At 41.1% G+C, this 25,511-nt stretch overlaps 2 protein-coding genes and 1 long non-coding RNA gene across 5 annotated transcripts in view; 1 reads left to right on the top strand and 2 right to left on the bottom strand.

Annotated features, from left to right (window-relative positions):
- Positions 1 to 979: 979 nt before the first annotated feature.
- On the bottom strand, positions 980 to 10,598 carry LOC133096801 (uncharacterized). Its single transcript, XR_009701835.1, has 3 exons — positions 9,951 to 10,598; positions 1,371 to 1,475; positions 980 to 1,257 (listed from the first exon to the last, which is right to left on the bottom strand). It is a non-coding gene; the product is annotated as an uncharacterized LOC133096801 (long non-coding RNA).
- A 59-nt stretch (positions 10,599 to 10,657) lies between these two features.
- On the top strand, positions 10,658 to 16,315 carry LOC133085353 (cytochrome c oxidase assembly factor 6 homolog). 2 transcript variants are annotated; one of them, XM_061182362.1, is made up of 3 exons: positions 10,658 to 10,688; positions 11,428 to 11,587; positions 16,029 to 16,315. In XM_061182362.1, exons 2-3 carry the CDS (start codon positions 11,444 to 11,446, stop codon positions 16,122 to 16,124), a joined length of 240 nt encoding a protein of 79 aa, XP_061038345.1. In that variant the 5' UTR covers positions 10,658 to 10,688; positions 11,428 to 11,443; the 3' UTR covers positions 16,125 to 16,315. The 2 variants fall into 2 exon arrangements, with proteins under 2 accessions (XP_061038345.1, XP_061038335.1); XM_061182352.1 differs by lacking the exon at positions 10,658 to 10,688 and adding an exon at positions 10,753 to 10,892.
- A 4,908-nt stretch (positions 16,316 to 21,223) lies between these two features.
- TARBP1 (TAR (HIV-1) RNA binding protein 1) overlaps positions 21,224 to 25,511 on the bottom strand; it is a 63,109-nt gene continuing 58,821 nt past the window's right edge. For both annotated transcript variants that reach the window (XM_061182331.1, XM_061182339.1), the window contains exons 27-30: positions 22,803 to 22,994; positions 22,494 to 22,618; positions 21,944 to 22,080; positions 21,224 to 21,610 (exon numbers count right to left, since the gene is read on the bottom strand). In XM_061182331.1, the coding sequence (XP_061038314.1) occupies positions 21,442 to 21,610; positions 21,944 to 22,080; positions 22,494 to 22,618; positions 22,803 to 22,994 (623 nt within the window). In that variant the 3' untranslated portion in view covers positions 21,224 to 21,441. The remainder of the gene's footprint in view (positions 21,611 to 21,943; positions 22,081 to 22,493; positions 22,619 to 22,802; positions 22,995 to 25,511) is intronic.

Below are 25,511 nucleotides of genomic sequence, written 5' to 3'. Positions count from 1 at the left end.
TCCTCCATCCCCAGACCCTATGCAGGTTTGATAAGCATCCTTGATTACGCTTCTCTAATTCAACTACAAAATATATAAAAGTTATAACCCTAGTCACAACTCTGAAAGTGACCTTCCTCCAGGTTGATTACTCAGATTCTTTGGGCTGTGCTTATCCAACCATGTAACAGTCACGTATAGCAGCATCTAGTACACAGTTCTCAAGAGCAGATATTATTGATTGCTTATCTCAGTACACATGATTCACACTCATTATCTTTCTTAAACCTTTCACCAGCCCTCTGAGATGAAGCTATTGAAGTTTACTGTGCATTCTTTTAAACTGCAAAATCTTTCCCGTCCCAGACACTTGAATCTCAACCTTGAATTGATTGGTCTTCAATCTTCTAAGAAAGTATGGATTTTATCAAATACATCCTTCATAAAACCTTTGGTCAACTGTAACTCCTTTAATATCTACCTGGTTAATATAAAGAATTGTAGAATTCACAAGATCAATTAGAAACTTCATTATTGTTTGTGTTTATTGAGGCTAACTGGAAAGTTTCAAGTCTGGCACAGGGGAATAATGAAATAGAGTTTCAACCTAGCCAAGAAGCTAAGTAGACCTGAATTTCCTGAAAATTTTTAAATAATCTACAGTACCAGCATGAGCCCTTAGTTGCCTAGGTAATAAAGCAGGTTCCCATGGAAACCCATTGGTCTATATCAAAGAAACACTTTGAATTTTAATAGGGTGAAAGAGCATCATCTAAGAAAGACCAAATAGTTATTGCTAACTGAACTGTTCTTGGTGGTGACGGCCTTTTATGTTCATATTTGTTAATAGCGGTGGTTGTTTTTGCCAGAAAAACAAGCTTTAGATGTGCAAATAATCGTAATAGCTAATACTGTCTTCTCTCCTCTACACACCACAAGAGAGTTTCTTTTTTTTTTTAAAGAAATATTTATTTATTTATTTATTTATTTATTTATTCATGTTTGGCTGCGTTGGGTCTTCATTGCTGCGCATGGGCTTTCTCTAGTTGCGGCGAGCGGGGGTTACTCTTCGTTGCAGAGCACAGGCTTCTCACTGCAGTGGCTTCTCTTGTTGCGGAGCACGGGCTCTAGGTGTGTGGGCTTCAGTAGATGTGGCACGTGGGCTCAGTAGTTGTGGCTCGCGGGCTCTAGAGCGCAGGCTCAGTAGTTGTGGCGCAAGGGCTTAGTTGCTCCGCGGCATGTGGGATCTTCCCAGACCAGGGATCGAACCCGTGTCCCCTGCATTGGCAGACGGATTCTTAACCACTGCACCACCAGGGAAGCCCTACCAGTACATTTTATATACTTAAACTATATACATACACACAAACACACACTCATTTTATACTTACAGTAACTGAGGTTGAATTCCCTGGCAGTCCAGTGGTTAGGACTCCGCGCTTTCACTGCTGAGGGCCCAGGTTCAATCCCTGGTCGGGGAACTAAGATCCCGCAAGCTGAGTGGTGCAGCCAAAAAACAAAAAAAAAACAAAAAACAACAACTGAGGTAAGTGGTATTATTATCCTCATTTTACAGATGAGGAAACTCAGAGATAAGAAATCGAATAACTTACCTAACATCATACAACCAGTAAGAAGAGAGCTGTGATGTGAAGTAAGGCAATTTGGCTACTCCACACTAAGCCTTTATTCTGTTAGCTCTCTATATCCCCCTCGCCATCCCAGCTTGTATTCCCTCCATCCCCCTAACTTAATTTTATTATGATTTTTTTGTTTTAAGACTTTTTGATGTGGACCATTTTTAAAGCCTTTATTGAATTTGTTACAATATTGCTTCTGTTTTATGTTTTGGTTTTTTGGCCCTGAGGCATGTGAGATCTTAGTTCCCCGGCCAGGGATTGAACCCATGCCCCCGGCAGTGGAAGGCGAAGTCTCAACCACTGGACCACCAGGGAAGTCCCTATTATGATTTTTAAATGAATAGTTAGTATTTACATTATTGTGACTATGCCAACCTTGCTAATTGCTGAGCCAAGTAATATACTATTTACATATTTCTTTTCTTTTTTCTCCTTCCTTTTTACTGAGGCTTGATACTAGCCCTTTTGGGGAGTCTGAAATTCTACCTACCTATTGTTAATTTTTTTCTCAAATGTGCCAATGTTTCTGCCATATGCACATTAACAGTTGTGTGTGTTTATTTCCTGAGAACACTTTCCTTCCTTCCTTCTGCTACGATACCTATTGGTTGCTCTCTGCAAAGATTTCATTGTGAGATTTCCCTTTGTGCCAGAGATCCTCTTTCCTGGATCCTGTGCCATGTCTTTTGATTTCTTGTTTTGGTGGAAGGTATTCTCCATAGCCTGTTACAGGAAAGTATATGAGAGGTTTTCGAAAATCTGAAAATGTCTCTATCCTGCCCTCACATTTGATTGATAGTTTAGCTGGCTCTCGAATTCTAAGCTGCAAATAATTTTCCCTCAGAATCTTGAAGGTATTTGATTTGTTGTCATTTGGCTCTGATGCCACTTAAGAAAGACAAAGCCATTCCGATTGCTAGTAATTTGTAAGTAGTCTTTATTTAGCTTAATAGAAGTTTCCAGGGGCATCTCTGGTGTTCTGAACTTTCACAACATGCCTCAATTTGAGTCTCATCCACACCTTTTGCTGGGCACACGGTGAGCCTTTTCAATCTAGAGTCTTGTGTCCTTTGGTTCTGGGAAATTTCCTCCCCTCTCTTTTCTCTCTTTCTTGAACTATTAGTAGGATGTTGGATTTAAAGGACTAATCCAGTAATTTTCTTTCTTTCTCTTATATTCCATTTTATTCTTATTTTGTTTGTCTTTCAGGAAGATTGTATCAAGTTCTTTTTATTTCTGCACCTCAAGTAACAAAGACTTAGAGTCATGCCTTCAGCAAGATAGGAGTTTAAGTATCTCTCATGCAAAAGTCCAGAGGTAGGCTGCCCAGTGTTGGCATGACAGCTCTGCTCTATGAAGAGGCCCCGTCAGGCTCCTTCTATGCCCAAATTTACGTTATGGATCACACCAGTTATCTTTTTAGGAAAGTTTCCTTAGTTGTAAGAAAATACTTTTACTCGCATGTCAAGAATTAGTCACATAGCTATATCTACATCTCAGTTGGAGAATCCACTCGGCCACATATTTTATGCGTGTCTTGGACAATTTGAATTCTCTTGTCATCTATAACTACATTGTCTAATATGATAGCTGCTACCTACATGTGGCCACTGAGGACTTGAAATGTGATGAGTCCAGATTAACATGTTTTAAGTTAAAATACATACTGGATTTAGAAGAGTTAGTATGAAAAAAGGAAAATCAAATATTTTAGGTTGATTATAGGATAAAATGATAATATTTTAAATATATTGGGTTAAAAGAAATATATTATTATAATTCATTTCACCTGCTTCTATTTTACTTTTTTTAATGTGGCTACTAGAAAATTTTAAATTACATATGTGGCTTGCCTTATATTTCTATTGGATCATGCAGCTCTATAAAATGGGAATAATAGAGTGCCTACCTCAATGGCGCTCTACTATTAAGTGAGAAAGATTAAATGAGATCCTAAGTGTAAAATGTTTAGCCCAGTGCCTGACAAGGAGTAAATACTCGGAAAAAGGAAAATAGACTAGTTAATAACGTAGTATTTCATTGACTCTAACACCTCCATTCTTGTTCCTGCATTTTCACACCTCGGACACTCGGACACATCGTACAGGGGATGGCACCCAACTGTCGCCAGACCCCAGTCATAACATAGCTGTCACTGCCTGTGTGTGCATACACATCGAAAGCACTAGCATTCCACACTTGCAGAGTGAGTGTCCGTGGCCTAGAAGACAACCTAGGAGATCAGAAGGGGGCACTCTTAACCTCTAAGAATCAAAATGTTAAGGAGACAGGTGGTGCAGGGTCATTCTGATGTGTTTAAGCAACATTCCCAAAATAGGAGTGAAGAGTAAGCTCCTTGTACCTAATTACAAAGTTGGCTGAATTGTTCAGCACCAATGGCTTCTAGCTCTTTAGTGGATCTGGAAAGACAAGAGGAGGGGAGGGGAGAAGATATGGTAAGAGGACTTGCTCAAAGTGCCTAATGCCATAGATGATAAGATTGGTGGAAAAACACAGACATTGGTGACCGAATCAAAAAGTGATTCTGAGGAATGGAACTCGAAATGTAATGAAGTTTCATGAATACCTTAATCAATTGCTGCTTTTATTTTCCTTCTTCTTTATGTATTACTGTGATATGATTTTTTTTTAATTCATGCCTAAATATGTCTAAATAAGTTTAAGATAAGAATATTAAGTAATGAAAAAGCATTGTGTTATAGTTTAATTGGCAGCGCTTTTTCCTTTCTTAGGGGTACATAAAACAATGGGGCAAATTATAATTAATGCATCTTAGATTTGATGAAACATAGTATTATTCCCTTTAAAGGACTTCTAAGTCCAAGATCAAGTGACCTCTAAAATATAGTAATACTAATAACTAACATTTATGTTTTTCTTTTTCCTATGACACTTATCTAACATACTATATATAGAATTTATTGTTTATGGTTATTGCTTATTGTCTCCCTGCTAGATTTCACATTCCATAGAGCAGCAATTTTCATCTATATTGTTCTCTGATGTCTCCCAAGCCCCTAAAACAGTGCCTGGCACAGAGTAAGTTCTCAATAAATATTTGTTGAGTGAATGAATGAAATCTTTGTATGTGCTGTTCTAAGTGCTTTGCTTGGATTATTCCATTTAACTTTCACAAGAAACCTAAGTAGATACTACAATCATCCACATTTTCAGTTAAGGAAACCCATGTATGTAAAAGTTCAGGAACCTGTCCAAGGTCACACAGCTTGACATCACTGGCGGGGGAGGGGGGTAGGATTCAAGCCCAGTCTGGTTCTGAACCTACACTCTTATCCACTGAACTTTGCTGCCTCTAATACTGCCTGTGTTTCCCTTCTTGATTTAACTCCTGCTGGGCCCCCCCTGCATTTGGTGCGTGCCTCTCTCATAGGTCTTATTACTCTTTATTAGAGGAGAGTATGGCCTATGTCCTCCATAAGACTGAGCTTCTCAAGGACCAAGATCTATCCTTATTCATCTTTATATCCCCAAGGCTGACCACAGTGCCTGGCACTGTGCAAGCTATGTACAGAGCAAGAAGCATGAAAGAAGGATCAAAGGTTCCCATCTGGCAGCTGAAGGACTGGTAGATCCGATGAAAGGGAACAGCTTAGAAAGTGAAGCTTTCCTGGAGAAAGAATACTATGAGTTCCGGTTTTGAACTTATTGGAGTGATGGAAGGACAAACAAATGGAGATAGCCGTCAAGGGACTTGGAAAGAGAAAATGGGCACAAAGGTTCCATTAGGACTAAAACATAGACTTCCAAGTCTTTTTGAAAGAAGTGTTAACGGAAGCTCCGGGGGTGAATCAGCTCACCATGGAAAACAGAATGCAAAGAAAAGAAAAAGAGAGAAAAAAAGGCAACATCTTGGAGCGTACCTATAGTTAATAGGAGGAAAAAGAGCAAGGAGTCAGCATAGAGATCTAAAAGAAATTCAGAAGGATCTCTGCAGCAACACTGAAGTCAAAGGAATCTTTCTTGTTTGTGTCCCTGAGTAGGTGTCTGTGATGACTGCTTTGTAAAACAGTACAGATTATAAATAAAAAAGTCTGTGGGCAGCAACAGAAAAACAACACATACGTTTTCAGTGCTACTGGGTCTGTCTGGCCCTGCCCACCATTGGTTTGGGGAGCGACTTAGTGCAGACCGGAGAACACCCACATGAAACTTCGCTCGATGGTAACACGACATGTCTTCCACCTCTTCACACGGACTTCTCTTCACCTCCTCTCTCCTCCAAACATAGGTTGGAGATTACACCCTCTCTGTATCAAAACAGCACATCTGAAATCATCTCATGGCACCCACATTCTTTTACTTGCCCATAGTCTTCCAAATTTTGTAAGGTGAATTTGGCCTCTCCAACTCTTATCCTGCATTATTGCTGTTGTTATTAACATATATATACATACATACATATATATATATATATATATAAAATTTTTTTTTTTTAACCATATCTACACCTCAAAATTTCTCTCTTCTAGTTGTTTTTGCTCTGTTGGCTAGACCACAGAGCTCCTTGAGAGTAAGCGGGTGGGGGAAGGGGCATTATTGCAATTCATTGAATCTCTTTGGTAATACTTTCCTTATCTCTGCCCTAGGCCTACTACTGACCAGTAGGAATTGCTTAGCTGCCCAAGTGACAGCACTAGAGACTACTGACTTTTGACCTTGAAGGCCACATAAGATGGTAAATCCATTAAAAACTTAGTAATCACACTATAAATATTCTGAATGACCATGATTTTCACCTTTCTGTGAATCAAATGTACTAAAGATGACCTTTCTCAGGCCAACTACTCTACTTTACTTAAAAATTATGACACATATCATGCATATATGTGACATATATTCATTCTTATTCACAGAAGAGTGTATAAGATTTACTTGTACAGTTTACTTAAAGAATAATTATAAAACAAACACCCAGTTTCAGAAACAGAACATTGTCAGCCCCTCAGAAGCCCTCCCTGGTCACATCCCAGTTCTCTTTTCTTAATAGTTTTACTATTTAATGTATGTATCCTTAACAGTAGAGTTTTGCATTTCTGAACTTTATGTAAGTGGAAACACATGGTATCTATTCTTTGATTGACTTGCTTCTTTCACTCAATACTGAGATTCATCGTATTATAAATGGTTATAGTTGTTGTTCATTTTCATTGGTGCATTATATTTCACCTGATGACCACATCATAATTTATCCATTCTATTGTTGATATGTTGGATTGTATGTTGTTTTTAGCTATTACAAACTTGCACATATACAAGAGATTCTGAATAGAATTGCTGAGTCATAGCGAATGTGTATCTTCAACTTTACTGAAGTCACAGCTTTCCAAAGTGACTGTATCAATTTATACTGCCATTAGAGTATGAGGATTCTCTTTGCTTCATCCTTCTTAAAACTTGTTATTGTCAGGCTTAATTATTCTTTGGTCTGGTGGGTGTCTACTAGTATGGCATTGTGATTTTCATGTTCATTTCTGTGGTTGCTAATATAGATGTGCATATTTTCTATTGGTCATTTGTATTTCCTCTTTGGTGTTGTGCCTACTTAAGCCTTTTGCCTATTTTTAATATTAGGTCATCTGTCTGTTTCTTATTGATTTGTAGGTGGGTTTTTTTTAGAATTAATTTTTTTTTTATTAATTTATTTTTGGCTGCTTTGGGTCTTAATTGCTGCACGCAGTCTTTCTCTAGTTGCTGCGAGCAGGGACTACTCTTCATTGCGGTGCGTGGGCTTCTCATTGTGGTGGCTTCTCTTGTTGCGGAGTATGGGCTCTAGGTGCGCGGGCTTCAGTAGTTGTAGTTGTGGCTCGCGGGCTCTAGAGCGCAGGCTCAGTAGTTGTGGCACACAGGCTTAGTTGCTCCGTGGCATGTGGGATCTTCCCGGACCAGGGATCGAACCCATGTCCTCTTCATTGGTAGGTGGATTCTTAACCACTGCGCCACCAGGGAAGTCCGATGTAGCTGTTTTTTACATATTCTGGGTACTAATTCCTTGTTATATGCTTTGCAAACTTCTTCTCCCATATTGTGACTTCTCCACTCACTTCATGGTGTTATTTGGTAAACAAAAGTCCTTAATTTTAATGTAGTTGAATTTATTGATCTTTTCCTTTATGGCTAAAATAAAAATTATTCTCAATCCTAAAGTCATAAAATCATTCTTCCATACAGGTCCACAAAATTTATCTGAAATACTTGGAGACAGATGTGTTCTGGAATACAGACTTTTTTGGATACTGGAAAGGTACCATGGAACATACAACATATACTATGTAGCAAGAACTGGGACAGTACCTATAATCAAAAATATCAATATTCCTACAGCAAAACATATAGTCAACTAAGTGATATATAAATAATGACTATCGTGACACTAAGTCACATTTTTCACCAAATGAGTTCCAAAGAGTTTGATGTTTCAAGGTTTGGGGATTTTGTAATTAGTACAAAAGTTATGGTAGCCTCATACAATAAAAATGGAATTATTTCAAAGTTTGGAGGAACTTACTGGTGAAGCCATTGACCTGGAATTTGTGTGTGAACCTTCATTACTACTGATTCAAATTTTTAATGGTTTGGGACTATTCATATTTTCTTCTCTTTAGTCAGCTAGTTGTTTTTCTTGAGATTTGTACAATCATCTACATTTTATTTGCATCAAATTGTTTACAAGATGTTCTGTTTTGATTTCTAAAGTATAGTTTTCGTTATTGACATAGGTTGTTAACACCTCTCCTTTTATTGCTCAATACTGTTAAATATTTGTCAATTTTATTAGTCTTTTCCAAAAAAAAAAAAATCAACTTCTGGATTTTTAAAATCTACTGTATGCAGTGGTGTGCTAGTTAATTGGCTCTGAACATAATGAAACAAAACACTACCTTGCTGGCTGATTTCCAGTGTGAAGATTCCCATCGGGGCAATTTCAAGCTACCAGATTGATACTATTGACCATGGAATTGGGAAGAGGTGTGCACAGTTGGCTCTCCTGAGCCAGGACAGGCAGTGTCTGGCACACCACTACTTTCATTTCCCATTTCATTCATTTCTGCTTTCAGCATTATGTCCCTCCTTCCACTTTCCTTAATTTTGCTCTCCTTTTTCTAACTTCTTGAAACGGAATGTTTAGCTAAAGACCTTTCAGCCTCTTTTCTAATGTACTTACTTAAGGCTATAAACTTCCCTCTACGTACTATACGTTAACTTTATTCCACAGGTGTTGCTATTGTATTTTATTATTCAGCTCAAAACATTTTCTCATTACCATTATGACTCTTTGGCTATGGGTTATATGGACTTGTTTTTTATAGTTCTTTATTGATTTCTAGCTTAACAGCACTGTGCTCAAAAAACACGTGCGGAATGATTTCAATCTTTAAAATTCGTTCAGAGTTGCTTTACAGCTAAGTATGCGGTTGATTTTGGTAATGTCATGTTTGCATTCCAAAAAACATGTTCTGATTTTGGTTGTGTTTTTCTGTGTATATTCATTAGGTCAAGTTTGTACATCATGTTATTCAAATTTTCTATACCCTTACTGATTTTTCTTTTGTTTGTCTTAACAATGACTGGGAAAGGCTTGTTAAAATCACCCACTATGGCCATATATTTTTTTCTTTATAATTTTGTCAAGATTCCCTTTATATATTATATATATATTTATCATTAAGTGCATAAAAATTTTAAACTTTAAATATATTTTTTTTCAACTCATAAGTCATTCAAGATTCCTTCCATCCTTTTTGTATCTCATTAGTCATACTTAAAAGATACTATCTTTACATAAACTGCCCTTGATAGACACAGTATAAAAGAATTGGTGGCCCTGGTAAAGCTAAAGCAATCCACTTATTAGACTCCATTAACTATTACAGAAATACTTCCCATATTGTAGAACATGTGTTTGGTGGTACTTAGGCTTCACACAGCCAACCTGAAAATCTGCGTATGTTTATTTGTAAAGGATTAAATACCAGCACTGAGTGCAGAGCTGTAAACTGCTTGTGAGTTTTATAAGCACTTAGAATTCAACAGGACTAGATGATGGAGAAGATGGGATCTTTAAGAGAACTGGACGACTGACCTGTGTCTACACACGTGCTTTCAAATAAAGATTCTGCTGAGATATTCACTAAAATATTAAAAAGGGCATCTTTCAAAATATCTGCAGCAGCGCTTTTCATTCCTTTTAAAACACACCTCGGCGTTTAGGGAGTAAACAAAGCCACAAGTAAGATTAAAACAATAATACAGGTATTAATTTTACCCACTCTCCTGACCAATTCGTATTACCTCCGGCAACTTTCAGATCCAAGGCCAAGGATCTTAGCTGTAAACTCTAATCAGGCTCACATTTTAATCCCACGAACTATCAGATCTCAGCCGACTGGAACTTGGCTTTCATATTCTTTCACTAGATGTCTCCAAATACCAACTAAAAGGATCTTGTCCATCTACAGAAGAAAGCCGCAAGGGTTCAAGCAAGGGAAAGGTGATAATGTTGGTAAATGTAACAGGATCAAATCTGAATCGGGAAACTGGGAGCTTGGTGCCCTGGGTTCTCAGCTCAGTCACTTATTTGCCATGTGTCCTGGGGCGTCACCCGCCTCTTTCTGGGACGGTTCCTTTTTCTTTTTTTTTTCTTTTAATTTAAAAAGCGAGGAGTTAAGTCTTCGCGGCCCTTTAACGCTTCGTCCCGCTCTCATCTCAGGTGCCAACTTCCACACAAAGCCGCCGTTTCCGGCAGGGCTCGCACGTTAAGCTTTAAGACGGCGCTTGGCGAGATATATGCAGAAATTTAGATTCATGAAAGAAGCACAGTTCGTTAAAATCACGAAAAACTGCAGGGAGAGAGGCACCGAGACGTTTACAATGCCAAGGCCGCTCTGAGGAGTGACCGGATCCCACTCACTGTCCATCTCCACAGCCCCAGGACCCGCCTCCCTCGCCCGAGCAGGCCCGGAAATCCCTGGGACAGGTAAGAGAACGGAACAGGAAGTCCCGCCCTCCTGGAACAGCGAACGGTAGCCCGTAAGGATCATTCCAAGGCCAGCGCATTCGCCGCGTGAATTCTTTCCTTTGGGGGGTGGGGGGTCTACGCCGCTTGGGCTCAAGCGGGCGAGGCGACAGTGCGGCGCCAGTCCTCGGCCCCGCGCCCTTCTTTCTCGGTCGTTGGGCTGCGTGACTCTCCTCCCGTCGGCGCCGAAGGGAGCCTGGTTCTGGGCGGGCGGAGAGGTGGGCTTGCTGGCGGGGCTGGCGGGGCGCGCCGGGGAGGGTATGGACCCCGGAGGTCGCTGAATTTCCGCGAGCCTCGGGCTCCTCTTCTGCAAGACGGAGCAGCACTCCTTGTCCTGCCTGGTGATTTTGCCCTCGTGCATTTATTTGTATAGCACTTTGGTTCGAACAGCAACCTCGTAAAATGGGCACCGCTCCCCTGTTTTACCGATGGGGAAACAGGCTCGAGAGAATAAATGAAGTGTCTTAAGTGACAGACCGTGTGAGAGCCATAATTCTAACTCCGGCTTTCTGAGACCAAGCTGCCACTCCAGCAGTGGAGCAAATTACATGGTGTAAGGGATAAGCGTCAAAAGCGAGTGCTCTTAGGATACCGTTCATGTAATAGAACTGATTAGTTTCAGTCGCATCGTTAAAATCCGGAGGCGTAACTTTAAAAAAAGAGGGGTTTGGAGGGAACAACAGTATTTTTTCTTTGGCTTACCTTCTCTCGAATTACAAGTTCCTTGTTAATATCACATATTTTGGTTGACAGCTTGAGCCCACTAGGAATGGCAGCCCCATCTATGAAAGAAAGGCAGGCTTGCTGGGGAGCCCGGGATGAGTACTGGAAGTGTTTAGATGAGAACACAGAGGACGCCTCTCAGTGCAAGAAGTTAAGAAGCTCATTTGAATCAAGTTGTCCCCAACAGTGGGTAAGTCACACTGGGACGTGTTTCTGTTTGCTGTCAAAATACATAGAGCTTACGGTGAGTGGTGGGCTATGAAATGAGGCACTGTTTGAGGCGTGTCAAATGAGCAGTTTCCGTGAGCAGCAGAGAAAACCTTGTCTCGTAATCCAGGCTTGTTTTATGTACATAGCAGGCACACCTGTGGAAAATGTCACCTGACACTTTAAAGGTGATTGAGAAGCAAAACATACGCACACTAACCAAAAAATTCCAACCTTCTAAATTGGTAGATTTCTCCCGGACCTTCTGAAGGGATAGTATTTAATCTTGGGCAAGAGTTGGCAAATTCATTGGCCTAGAGCTGCTCTCAGAAATAAAGCATTCCCAGTTGCCCACCCAAAATCAGTACCCTTTGAGATGGGCGGTGTTGCCGTCAATTTCCAGAGGAGGCAGCTGAAGCCCAGAGCATTGAAATAACTTGCTTTCTCACTCTTGGGGCTGGAGAATGGGATGCTCGGAATTGAGATGAGGGCAGGGCTGTATCTGTTGGTAAGGACGAGGACTAGGCTTTGATCCTGGCAGTAAGGTAGGTTGGAGGACAAGATCATTGAAGAAAGAGGTCAAGGACCTGAGAGGCCAGGGTACTGGGAGGATCAACCACATGGATACTGAACCACCCAAGAGTTATGACGTGAACACTGTTAGAGAAACTGACAGCAACCTACAAAGTTATAGATGACTCCAGCAAAGAAGGGAGCAGTAGAGCAAAGCAATCAAAAAAACTGCTGCCGCCTCTGACAGTGACAGCCACGCTCCTGTGGAAAACCGTTGTCTTCTGCAGACTATTCTTTTTTTTTTTAATTTTATTTATTTATTTATTTATTTATTTATTTATTTATTTATTTTTGGCTGTGTTGGGTCTTCGTTTCTGTGCGAGGGCTTTCTCTAGTTGCGGCAAGCGGGGGTCACTCTTCATCGCGGTGCGCGGGCCTCTCACTGTCGCGGCCTCTCTTGTGGCGGAGCACAGGCTCCAGACGCGCAGGCTCAGTAGTTGTGGCTCACGGGCCCAGTTGCTCCGCAGCATGTGGGATCTTCCCAGACCAGGGCTCGAACCCGTGTCCCCTGCATTAGCAGGCAGATTCTCAACCACTGCGCCACCAGGGAAGCCCTGCAGACTATTCTTAGTCTGTAAACCGAGCTCCCTTTCCCAGCCTGCGCCCTCAGGCCTTTGCTCCCTTTTCACCCGTGCTCTCAGGAGTCATACCCGGTGGCCATAGAATAAAAGCGAAAGATATTTACAGAGATTTGTGTGAGAAGGTGGGGAAGGAGACAGAGGGAGAAGTGATGGGAGTACTCTCTGAGTGCATTCTGTGTGAGAAATTGTGTTTTCATTAGCTTTAATTTTCATTCAGTCTTGTGAGGTACTATTGTATCTCTTTTACATAATAGAAACTAAGGCTCAGAAAGGTGAAATAATTTGTTCAAGATCGGCTAACCAGCAAAGTAGTAGAGAGGGGATTTGAAAGTAGATTGCAAAGTTTGTATTCTTTTACTTAGCTGAAGTCACAGCCAGAGAATAAAGATAAAAATAAAACCACCAAATAGAGATTCACAATGAATACTTCTATGATAAAACACTAAAAATAAAAATTTCTTACATAATAAATATGCCATAAAACTGTGCTGTCACAAAACCAAATTACTCTTCTCTGCCCCTTTGCTTATCCCTTTTATAGCACTCATCAGTCGGCCTTGTATAGTGGCCCAATTTAAAGTTTCCTATTGGTTCGTAACTTAGGAAGGAGCAGGGATCAGGTCTGTCATTGTAGCATCATCCAACGCAGTCTTCCACAAATAGAGCAACTGGACAGCCAAGATATTTGATCCTAACATCAATTTCAGATCCTGTCTTTTCCCTGTGAACCTTTGAAATGTCTCAGAAATTCCAGTATTTTGGCATTCATGCTACTATCTTGCATCTCATCTAATGGCTTAGAAGACACTAGCATTATACATACACAGTGCTTCTCAAGAAACGCTTGTTGATTTATTAGCCTTTTGGACATTAGCCTCTTTGAGGTGCCGCATGTCGAGGGTCCTCAACTGTTAGTTGAGTGGAAAAGACTATGGAGCAGAGCTTTTCAAGCAGAGAGTACAGTATATGCATAGGCATGGAAGCAAGATGCATGAGAAATCAGCACATTCAGGAAATGGGGTAGCTCTGGACGGGTTGCATTTCAGGGTCTGGTGGTAAACCCAGAAGATAGACAGATGGGCAGAGATTAAGCCATGGACGACCTGATTTGTCTTACTGAGGAGTTTGGATGTTGACCTTGAAGGCAATAGGGATACCTTGAAAGACCTTTAAACAAGCAGTGCCATGATCAAATTGGAATTTCAAAAAGATTATTCTTGGCAGTGGTGTGATGGATGGATGAAGGAAGATAGAGAAACCAGTTAAAGAGCTATTACAACAATCCAAGTGAGAAATGACGTGGGCCTGTACTGTCGCGATCGAGAGGGGGAAAGAGATCAGAGCATTTGGTTGGATAGTGATGCAGTCACTGAAATAGGTGATGGGAGGAGAAACATGTCTGGAGAGGAGCTGAGTTCCGGACAAGTTGGGACTGAAGTGTAAGTAGGACCATTAAATGGCATTGTCATTTAGGCAGTCGGAGATGTGACAAGAGATGCAGAGATCTATTGATTTGCCACAGAAACGTTAAGAGCATTGTGCACTTCTTCGTCTGGTGCCCCTTACATACAACACCCGTCCCAGCTCAGTCAGCCTAAGGACACCAGGGGTGTGGAGTCTGACAGTGAGATTTAATAACGTGCTGTAACCAGGGAGCCCCACGCACCGGCGCTGCTGTGGGCGTCTCACCAACCAAGGGAAAGGAGCTGTCAGAGGGTTTGGGGAAGGGTGGAGTTCAGGTGAAACTGAAATGAAGTGGTGCTTTGATAGGCTCAGAGCAAAGCAGGGCTGTGTATAAGCAGGTCGTCACCTCTGGACTGAGAAGTGGACCCAGGGTCTTATTTTCCACAAAGATAAATGCTGCCATGTCGTCATGCTCAGAAATCCTTATGTGAAGTCCTGCAGCTGAGTTGGAAATCAAGACTGCTGCTTTTTGTCAAAGTGCCTATCAGATCCCGCAGGCAAAAGTGGGGTGTTTCATTCTTACCGAAAGAACTTCAAAGAGCAAATTTCTGATAGTTCGATTTTAGAGAACAAAGTTTCTTGGTGCATAAGAAAGCAGTAGGGACTTCCCTGGTGGCGCAGTGGTTAAGAATCCACCTGCCAATGCAGGGGAGCCCTGGTCCAGGAAGATCCCACATGCCGCGGAGCAACTAAGCCCGTGCGCCACAACTACTGAGCCCATGTGCCACAACTACTGAAGCCCACACGCCTAGAGCCCATGTTCCGCAGCAAGAGAAGCCACTGCAATGAGAAGCCCACGCACCACAATGAAGAGTAGTCCCCGCTCGCCGCAACTAGAGAAAGCCCGCGCGCAGCAACGAAGACCCAACACAGCCAAAAAAAAAAAAAAAAAAAAAGCAGTAGTCACTCAAAGGGGTCTCTTAGGACAGTGTCTGGCTGCGGTGTGTCCTGCAGAGAGGAACGTTAACTTTGTAGCTGGCTTTATCTGAGTCTCTTATCCCAGCTTGAGACAGGGCAGGCACAGTTTTACATTGTTAACTTGGGCTCTACTGAAATATTTAAGAATTAAATCCTAAGAAAAGCTTTTCTGTTCTGACAGTGAAAACGTGTGTGGTATCATGCCTTTGTCTTGTCTGCAAAGCAGCTCAGATGCAGATGCTATGAGGATTTGGTGGTTGGCCTTGATTTTCTACTTCTGTGATTTTACTGTTTCAGGATATGGGGCTTTAAGATACTCCAAATTCCCTATGGCAAGAGGAGGATGTAAACAGAAATAATAAAATGAAATACTTAGTGTATTAAAGTTTTACCATTAGTTTACTTATTCATAGTTCATGAATATAATTTTTAACTATGTGTCTATCTCCTTAAATGTATGTTTCTGGATAAGATAAACTTAATACAAATATGATGGCTAGTGAATTACAGAACTTGTTGAACTTACAGTTGACGGGAAAAACTTGTACAATGTCTTTAAATCATGAAGTCTTATGACCTGAGAGTCCTATGGACTCTGAACTTGCATAGTACATTTCACATGTGTAAATACAGATATACTTCTTGAGAAGGTGCACAGGGTACTCAAATTCTCAACACGGTCAGTAACCCAAAAAGGGTTAGGACTCACTGGCCTATACTCTCTTTAGAGACTCTTATACATAAGATACACTGATTCAAAATGGTTCTAAAATATAAATTACTTAGGCCACTTATATGATTTATATTGAATAATTAGTTACATTTAAATCTGTGCTTTTGTTTAAGCTGCATAGCTTGCCCTTATCGCAGACCCTTTTTTCTCAACAGATAAAATATTTTGATAAAAGAAGAGACTACTTAAAATTCAAAGAAAAATTTGAAGCAGGAGAGTTCCAGCCTCTGAAAACGGCCGCAAAGTCCTAGGCTGTTCCTGAACATTTCAGAAAGGTTGAAATTATTTTTTCTGGACATTCAGAAATGCTCTGTGGGACAACAGTAATCTGAATGATGGCAAACACCAGTGCTTGTTCCATATATACAACTCTTAATTTAAATGGTCAAGTAACAAGATTCCATTTTTCAAAAGACAGACTTGAAATAAAATGGTATGAAATATGCTTAATTGAATAAAAAACACATATTTTAAGAAAAAAACAAATTTAAAGCTTATTATGAAAACATGTGTACCTTTTTTGTTTTTGGAGGATGGGTAGTAGGCAAATACTATTATTGATAGAGATATGGATATACACTGAAAAAAATAAGATTTGCCATCGTCCTGGGAGTTAGCATTTTAATACAGACAGAAAAAAATGAGGAATGGGAGAAGGTTCAACTTAAAATATACAGGTAAAATAATAGACCATCTACAAAAAACCCTACAGCTAATATAGTTAATGATTAGACAATGAATGCTTTTTCCCTCAAATCAGTAACAAGGGAAGGATCCTCACTTCTCCTATTCAACATAGTACTGGATTCCTAGCTACCTCAAAAGAAAAAAAGCACACAAATGGGAAGGAACAAATAAAACTGGCTCTATTCATGGGCAATATGATTATCTCTGTAGAAAATCCCAAAGAATCGACAAAAAGAGCACCTAGAATTAATAAGTGAATCTTAGAAAGGTGGCAGGAAACAAGGTCAATATACAAAAGAAAATCATATTTGTGTATACCAGCAATGAACAACTGGAAGCTAAAATAAAATTTAAAATATGCCATTTACAATAGCACTAAAAAAACTAAAAATTAAAGGAATACTTAGATATAAATCTAACAGTATGTGCAGGACCTATATCCTGAGAACTACAAAACACTTGAAATCAGAGATCAGCTTAATTGGGGGGACGTACAGTGTTCATGGATTAGAGGACTCAGTGTTGTTCATTTACTAAGTTTGTTCTATGGGTTCAAAACAACCCCAATCAAAATCTCAAGATTTTTGGTAGATATTGACAAGCTGATTCTAAAATTTGTATGGAAAGTCAAAGGACCTAAGATAGCCAAAACAATTCTGAAAAGAACAAAATTGGAAGATTCATATTATATGATTTTAATGCTTATTGTAAAGCTACGGTGATTAAGATAGTATGGTATTGGGAGAAGGATAGACACATAGTTCAGTAGAACAGAACAGAGCCCAGAAATATACCCACACAGTTAGAGTCAACTGAGTTTGGACAAGGTGAAAAGGCAAGTCCGTAAAGGATAATCCTTTCAGCAAATGGTGCTGGAAAAATTGGATGTCCATGCACAACAGAATGAACCTTGACATAAACTGCACCTTATTAAAAAAAAAAAAAAAAACTCGAAATGGATCATAGACTTAAATGTAAAATATAAAACTATATAACTTCCAGAAGAAAATATGGAGAAATTCTGCATGATTTGGGGTTTGGAAGTGAATTTTTGTAACTTTTAAAATTTTTTAAAAATTTGTTTTATTTATTTTATTTTTGGCTGCATTGGATCTTCTTTGTGGTGCGTGGGCTTCTCACTGCAGTGGCTTCTCTTGTTGCAGAGCACGGGCTGTAGGCACACAGGCTTCAGTAGTTGTGGCTTGCGGGCTCTAGAGCGCAGGCTCAGTAGCTGTGGCGCCTGGGCTTAGTTGCTCCGCGGCATCTGGGATCTTCCCGGACTAGGGATCAAACTCGTGTCTCCTGTGTTGGCAGGTGGATTCTTAACCACTGTGCCACCAGGGAAGCCCTGGAAGTGAATTTTTAGATGATGACCTCAAAAGCACAATCCATAAGAGGAAAAAAAAAAAAAGCTAAGTTGGACTTTATCAGTATTAAAAATTTCTGCTCTGTGAAAGATACAATTAAGAGAATGAAAAGATAAATTAAAACTGGGAGAAAATATTGCAAATCACATATCTCATTAAAGAACTTGTATCCAGAATAACAAACTCTTATTTTAAAAATATCCCAAGTTTAAAAAATAGGCAAATTACGTGAATATTTTCACAACTCTATTCATAGTGTTAGAAATAATATTATGAAAAGATGCTCCATATTATTTGTAGAGTAAATTAAAACCATGATGACCTATCACTACACACCTGTTAGAGTGCCTTAAATTAAAAAAAGTTGATAGTACCAAGTGCTGATGAAGATGCAGAGCAACAGAAACAGGCATTCACTGCTGGTGGGGAAAGGGGTTGACTCTGAAAGGGTTACACAAAGGAAGTTTTAGGCGGAAGCTGTTTTCTATGGCACTGTGGTGGTGCATCCATGTATGCACTTGTCAAAACCCACAGGACTGTACACTGTAGAGAGTGACTTTGTGTGCACATTAAAATCAAATCAACCAGGGGGACTTCCCTGGTGGTCCAGTGGTTAAGACTCTGCGCTTCCAATGCAGGGGGCCCGGGTTCGATCCCTGGTCGGGGAACTAAGATCCCACGTACTGCAGCTAAGCCCGCATGCCACAACTACTGAGCCCACGCGCTCTAGAGCCTGTGGGCCGCAACTAGAGAAGCCCGTGCGTCTGCAGCAACGAAGAGCCCACACAGCCTAAAGAAAAAAAGAAAGAAAATACTAGTCCCATCCATCTCAAAATAAGTAAATAAATAAAAATAAAATCAACCAGGATTTTGGAGGAATTCTAGTTTGGAACAAAGAATGATAAATGAATCTAACTATTATAAATATGACAAACTCACTGAAAGGAATGGATAAGAAAGGGGCTGACCCACATAACTTTGAAAAATGGTGTTCTGACTGGATTCTGTAAGACTGAAGACAAAAAGAACTACGCAAATCGCTAACTTTCACAGGGGTGTGGTGCAGCAATTCTGAAACTACAATAATGAGAACCAGGTTTGTGTTAGAAAAAGCAGTTAAAAATAAGCAAGAGGTGCATGTTAGAACGAACCTTGTGGTGTTGGATTGGTGTCAGAGATAGCGGGAAGAATTCCTGTGTATGTGAACATATCTGGACGTAGTACTTGTACACACATGGGCTGGTGGACACCCAGGTCCCCTAGCTCTGTCCACTGAGAGGACCTGCAGTGACAAGTCCAGGAGCAATGAGCACATCCAGCACCCAGACCTCGATTTCTAATAGTATTCACCAATAACTGGAACCAATGATCCTTGGTGAAATGTCTGGCTCTAGAACTGGTATAGAGAGAGTAAAGATGAGCCTGGAGCATTGTGTATATAATGTAAGAATGTAAGGAAGTACTTAAAAAAAAAAAAGAATGGGAGCATGCCAAAGGACGCAAGAGCCAACCATCCACCCTGCCATAAACAGATGACTGACGAAAGGACAAGACTTCCTTACAGAGGAATTCCAAGTAATAAAGGACATCCACTAATGAATGATAAAATCATTAAAAGAGAAAAGTTCAAGAGTAACAGCTTATTAGCATAGCCTCCAAGTATCTCTCCCAAAATGTTTATTAAATACTGTGGTAGTTTTTTTTAAAAAATTATGTATTTTTGGCTGTGTTAGGTCTTTGTGCGAGGGCTTTCTCGTTGTGGTGAGCGGGGGCCACTCTTCATCGCGGTGCGCAGGGCTCTCTCCAGCATGGTCTCTCGTTGCGGAGCACAGGCTCCAGACGCGCAGGCTCAGCAGTTGTGGCTCACGGGCCTAGTCGCTCCGCGGCACATGGGATCTTCCCAGACCAGGGCTCGAACCCGCATCACCCTGCATCGGCAGGCAGACTCTCAACCACTGCGCCACCAGGGAAGCCCAATACTGTGGTAGTTTTAACAGTTGCCTCTGAATCCTCTGATACTCCTCCCTCCAAGAGGGGAAGTTCATTTTCCCTCCCCTTGAGTGCAGGCTAGGCTTAGTGACTTGCTTCTAACAGACCGTGGAAGTGAAAAATGGCAACTTTACAGAGGAGAACATGACAAACACTGCCTTAAACAAAAGATCGAGGTAGTAAAGTCATGCTGAGAGGTGATGAGAAGAGCACTTAATCCTTCCTTGAAAACCATGACCTCAGTCTGATAGGAGAAAACACCAGACAAACCCAAATTATGAGACATTTACAAAATACCTGACCGGTACTATTCAAAAGTGTCAGGGTCATGAAAGAAAAGGAAAGACTGAGAATCTGTCAGAGACTGGAGGAGACCAAGGAGCAGCATCCTGGAGGCCAAAGCCAGTGCTCCTGGAACAGAAGAAGTGTTACTAGTGGGAAACGGGAAATCTGCATACAGATCAGGATTGTGGTCTGCTTAGTGAACAGCACCGTTATCAATGTTAATTTCTTAGTTTTGATAAATGTCCATGGTTATGTAAGATCCTATTAGAGGCATCTGGGTGAAGGGCATATGGAAATGATGTACTATCTTTGCAGCTCTCCTGCAAAACAAAAATTATTTTAATGAAGCTACAGAAGAAAAAAATACATACAGGTAACAAACTCTGAAAATTATTATTAAAAAAGGACCTAGACATGAGTGAAGTGCATTGCTGGATGGTGATAGTTACATTAAATAATAAAGTGATCCTAATATCAAACAAAAAAACCTCAGAACAGAAACAGTAAATCAACCCTCGTGGGTTCCATTCTCACTACTGGTAACGATGTGCAAGGGTTAAGTCACCTCCTTTGGGTCCACGTTGACAACCGTCAGAAGATAGACTATTTCTAATCACTATGAACCCTGAGCGAAGATGGCATATGAAAATTTCCTAAAAACTTCATATGAACGATTATGGCCTCGTTTATGGCTTTAAAAATAAATTATGAACTTCATAGGGAAGCCGGTTTGGCACCTGGCCAAGCATGTTTCCTCCCTGCGCAGGAGGAGATACAAATCAGCAGAGAGAGGCCAATGACTCCTCCTCAGGCTGAAACGTTGCTTCCACCCCCGCCCCTGTGCTTGTGCTTGACAAGGGTGTGGTATTCACAGATCATCAGAGCTGCCTTAATTCTGCCTTCCTCCCACCACGATCTACATTTCTGACAATACTAGTTTCTAGGAAAGTAATGATCTTTTTAAAATACATTGTTTTATTTCCACAATTGCTTAAAATATTTTATTAAAGAAGCAATACAACTTAGCTTTAAAAAAGGTTTATTAAAGGGGACAACAAACAGCAATATAGTTAAGGCACGTGACAAAGTTTTGGCATTAAACTGCAAATAAAGAAATGCAAATTATCCCAAGAGATTTCAGAATCTATCTCATCAGTCCAAATAGTTTTAAAACAATGTTTCAACAGCACCGATAGATAACTCGATAACTTGATAACTCGTCTCAGGCAAGGCACAAGCTTCAGGACCCGGGGCCCCCCTGCTTCAGCAGCTGCTGCCTGGTGTACTCCCAGATGAGCAGAGCTCCACTCACGTGGACGTTGAGGGAGCGGATGATGCCCTGCTGAGGAATTTCCACACACACGTCCAACTGCTGGATCAGATTTGCTGGAATTCCTTCCCGTTCATTTCTGATTCAGAAAAATGAGAGAAGAAAGGTTAGTTTTCTTATGATAAACATTTTTTTTCTCAGATAACCTGGATGTTACTGGAAGAGACAGGTTAACAAAATGACACAAGTCTATGGTACCAGGAAAATAAAGAAGAGTGTAACAAGAAGGTTTATGGGTCAATTCTGTGTTCACCTGACCATCCCCAACGGGTGAAATAAAATGAAAACTAGGGGGGCTCTCCATAAACCTTGCAAGTCAAAAGCCAGGTACAGGTGTATGATCAAGGGTCCAGGTAAAACTGTAAACCTTCTGAAACGTTTTCTAGACAGAGACTCAAGACAGTGTTCTTACCCCAACAAGAGTAGAGACTTCTCAGGGAAGCAGTACTGGGTTAGGTCTAAACTTTTCACAGTCTGTTCCACACCCACGATGGTGTAACCTTCTGCTTTTTTCTGTTGCAGATAATCGATCAGCTGAGGTGGTTTTACCTTAATATTCGTTTAAAGAGCAGAATATTAAATCATGCATTTATAGCCCTCCTGGGGATAAAATCAGTTAAAGAAAATACAACTTTTATGAAACTGAAATTTGTTAAAAGGAAAAGAACAGAATTATATACTATAAAAAAGAACGCTCCCAACATCTCAAATTTATCAAACAAGAGTGACTTATAACAGGACACATTTTACTGAAAAGAATTCTACATTATTGATTTCTAAAAATACAACAGTGTGAAAGATAATAAGAACAGGAGAACAGAGTGGGCTGTATTTTACTTTTCAGTATTATTTTTAAGCTATTAAAGGCTGGACTACTGCAAAAGGGTTGATAACGTGAAGACCGAGTACTACGAAAGAGTCTAGCAAATGAAAATTTTAATAATAAATCACTTCGCGCCCACCTCCACCAAAGGAAGCCACTGTTCGGCTGAAACGCTGAGGTGCTGAAACTGCTTGTCTCTGATGCACTGAAGGTTGCCGACCACGAGCGCCGAGGCCCCGAACACCTCACAGGTCCGGCACAGCCCTGCACAGGACAAGCCGGGGTTACTGCCGCCAGTCTAAGGCCAAGTTCTCTAGGTCCCAGGCATTCCTCTGAAGCTCCCGGAGAGGGGGAAATGTGGAAGAGAGGCCACAAATGGCACTGGGTCAATTACAGATTTTCAGGGTCAGAAGATGTTAAGCAAGCCCAGTGGAAACTCTAATTTTACCTCCTAAGTTGGTTGGTTTGTCAATGAGTGAGGCCACGACAATCAGTCTGCTGAGGGACTTTCCAAGTTTGGCCGCACGATCCTGAAATACCAGCTCCAGGTCTAAGTCGGGAACACTGTTTCTCCATGGGATAATCTTCTTCTGAACATCAGTCCACTCTGACTCGTTATCTGCTTCGCCTGAGTTAGAACCTGGGAAAGAAAAAGAAAATACAAATCTCCCTCTCTATTGATTTACATGCGTATATACTTTTTTAAGAGCTTAAAATGATAGTTTAGAATGAGATTCATTGACTAAAGAACTTTACTTGGATTCAGATACAATTGTCATTTTCAGTAACAGTTTAAAATGTTCAGATTCTACCCTGCTAGCCAAAATATGACAACATTTCATGAAAATCAAAGATGCACATTTTTTCCATTTTAGCATACCCCAAATTGGGAAGCATCTTAGAATCCGTAAGGGTATCATGGGTTTGGTAGCATTTTTTTCTTAGAGTTACATAAAATAATGGCATATCTTACACACAATGGTGTTATTAGATTAGAATTTCCTGCAGAAATATTATACGCCGGAAAACAACATAAATAGTCTTTATCTTAAATTATTTTCCAAGTACTCGGGGGACCTTTTCTAAAAACGAGGACTGTTCTTTGGAGCAGTTATCTCCTGGCTACCCCGATGAGTACACGGATGTCATTGACCTGCCTAACGCGCGTTGTGATCTCTAGTTCAGGACTGAGACTCTCCTTCCAGGCTCTCCTTCCCACTCCAAACCTGACTGAGCAAATGGGGGCACTTAGGTTACTGGGGGGGGGAAGAGACACGCACGGAACCACGACGCGGTACTGTACTGAGGGTGTGCTCACACAGACAGGAGTTGCTAATGTCTGGGGGAGGGAGGGGCAAAAGAGCAAGACGCAGGAGGGCTCAAGGGAAGGGAGTATGAGAGTCTGCAAAGGAGAGCGCGTGGGAAGGGCGGGGCAGACCGTGGACACGTGAAGGACAAGGACTCAGGCAGCCGCGGGCCTTGGCTGCCTTGGCGTCGCTCACAGCCTGCAGTGGAGGGAGGGGCGTGATTCAGGCCAGGTCCTTAGGGCTTTGTGTATAAAATGATAAAGAATTTATTCTACAGACAGGAGGCAGTACAGGGTTTTAAGAAGGGGGGTAACAGTACTGGTTTTGTGTTGCAGAAAGACCCCCTCTTAAAAACGATGTGGAGGATCAGTTGGGGAGGGAAAACCACTGAGAGGCTTTTACACTAGCCCAGCAAAGACAAAAACAATCTCTGCAAGAGGGGCTGAAGAGGAAGAGCGGAATCGCCCGCCCAGATCTGGTAACGGACGGATGTGGCTAGAGGGACAGCAGAAGAAAGACTCCTGTGAGACCGCTAATAGGAAGGGGGTTAGAGGAGGCGCGTCTGGGCAGAAAGGTAACGTGGATTTGGATACCGAGTTGAAAGAGCTTATAGATGAGCTGGTGGGAGCGTCCCGAAGGCTCAGGAAAGAGGCTGGCCGGAGATAAAGATCTGAAAGTTGCAGTTACATGGGTGGTGGTTTCCAGTTGTGGAAATTAATAAAAATGTGCAGGGAGAGCAAACAGAATGAGAAGAAAACCAGGCCAATGAAAGCATTTAGGGGACCCTAGCATTCACGTCTCAGCAGAGAAACCCTGTTGCAATATCCCTCTCTTTACCAAAAACAAAACAAACAGAAAGACCTGTGTAGCCTTTTCCCCATCCGGTAACTCCCCACTTCTCTGCTCTACTCCCTGCGTGGCAGAGCTCAGGTAAGATGTCCAGATGTGCTTGCCCCCCTCTCCTCTCCTCCCAGTCAGCCTGGCCCCTCCACCTGGAAAAGGCTCTTGTCACTGTCTTTTGCCCCCAAATCCACATCTGCTCTTCCCCAGGCTTTGCCTGACTTGCTCTCACTTCATGTACGCCTCTGCTCAATGTCAACTCCTTAAAAAGGTCTTTTTAATCCTCTCTCACACTCTTTACCCTGCTTTATTTTCTCCATAGTACTTTTTACTACCTGACATCTTATCTGTTTGTTTAGGGTTGTCCCCCAGTAGGAATGTAAGTGCCCTGAGGGCAGGGCCTTTGTCTTCTGTTCAGCACACTGGGGGCAATCAGTAAATCTTTGTTGACCGAGTAAATAAATTTAAGGTGATAGTCTTAAAATGAACCATCTAGAGTATTTGATAAAAAAAATGTACTTTCCTAGAACTCTCCTCCAGACAAAAATCTAAGGGTGGGACCCAAGAATCTGCACTTTTAACATGATGTCCAAGGGATTCCTGAAAACACTAAAATTTGAGAGAACTAAAAATATAAGGGACAAGGGAGGGGAACTCAAAGGAGAGTGAGAAAAGTCAGACTGAGGAGAAAAATCAGGATAGCAAGAAATGAGCAAATAAATGCCACATAAGGTCAGGTATGGTAAGAAAAGAGCGTCTATTTAGATTTTGTAAAGAAGTAGACAAAGACAATTTCTGCTTTTCTGAAAGAAGTTTTAATGATGCTTATGGGCTGGAGAAGCCAGAAGGAGGACAAAATGTGAGTGACAGAAATGCTGAGAATGCAGATCACTACTACACATCTCTTCAGGTTAGTTGTGACGTTAAAAATGGGCGGGGGACTTGATCCCTGGTTTTCTGGGGCAGCTGGATTGTGAAGGGAAGGAGGAGGAGGAGAAGCAACAGAGGAT

The sequence above is a fragment of the Eubalaena glacialis genome, chromosome 1 (genome assembly GCF_028564815.1).
Source record: "Eubalaena glacialis isolate mEubGla1 chromosome 1, mEubGla1.1.hap2.+ XY, whole genome shotgun sequence".
In the NCBI taxonomy this organism is placed as follows: Eukaryota; Metazoa; Chordata; class Mammalia; order Artiodactyla; family Balaenidae; genus Eubalaena; species Eubalaena glacialis.
The sequence above is the reverse complement of the archived record's forward strand: the minus strand, read 5'-3'. Positions and strand labels throughout refer to the sequence as shown.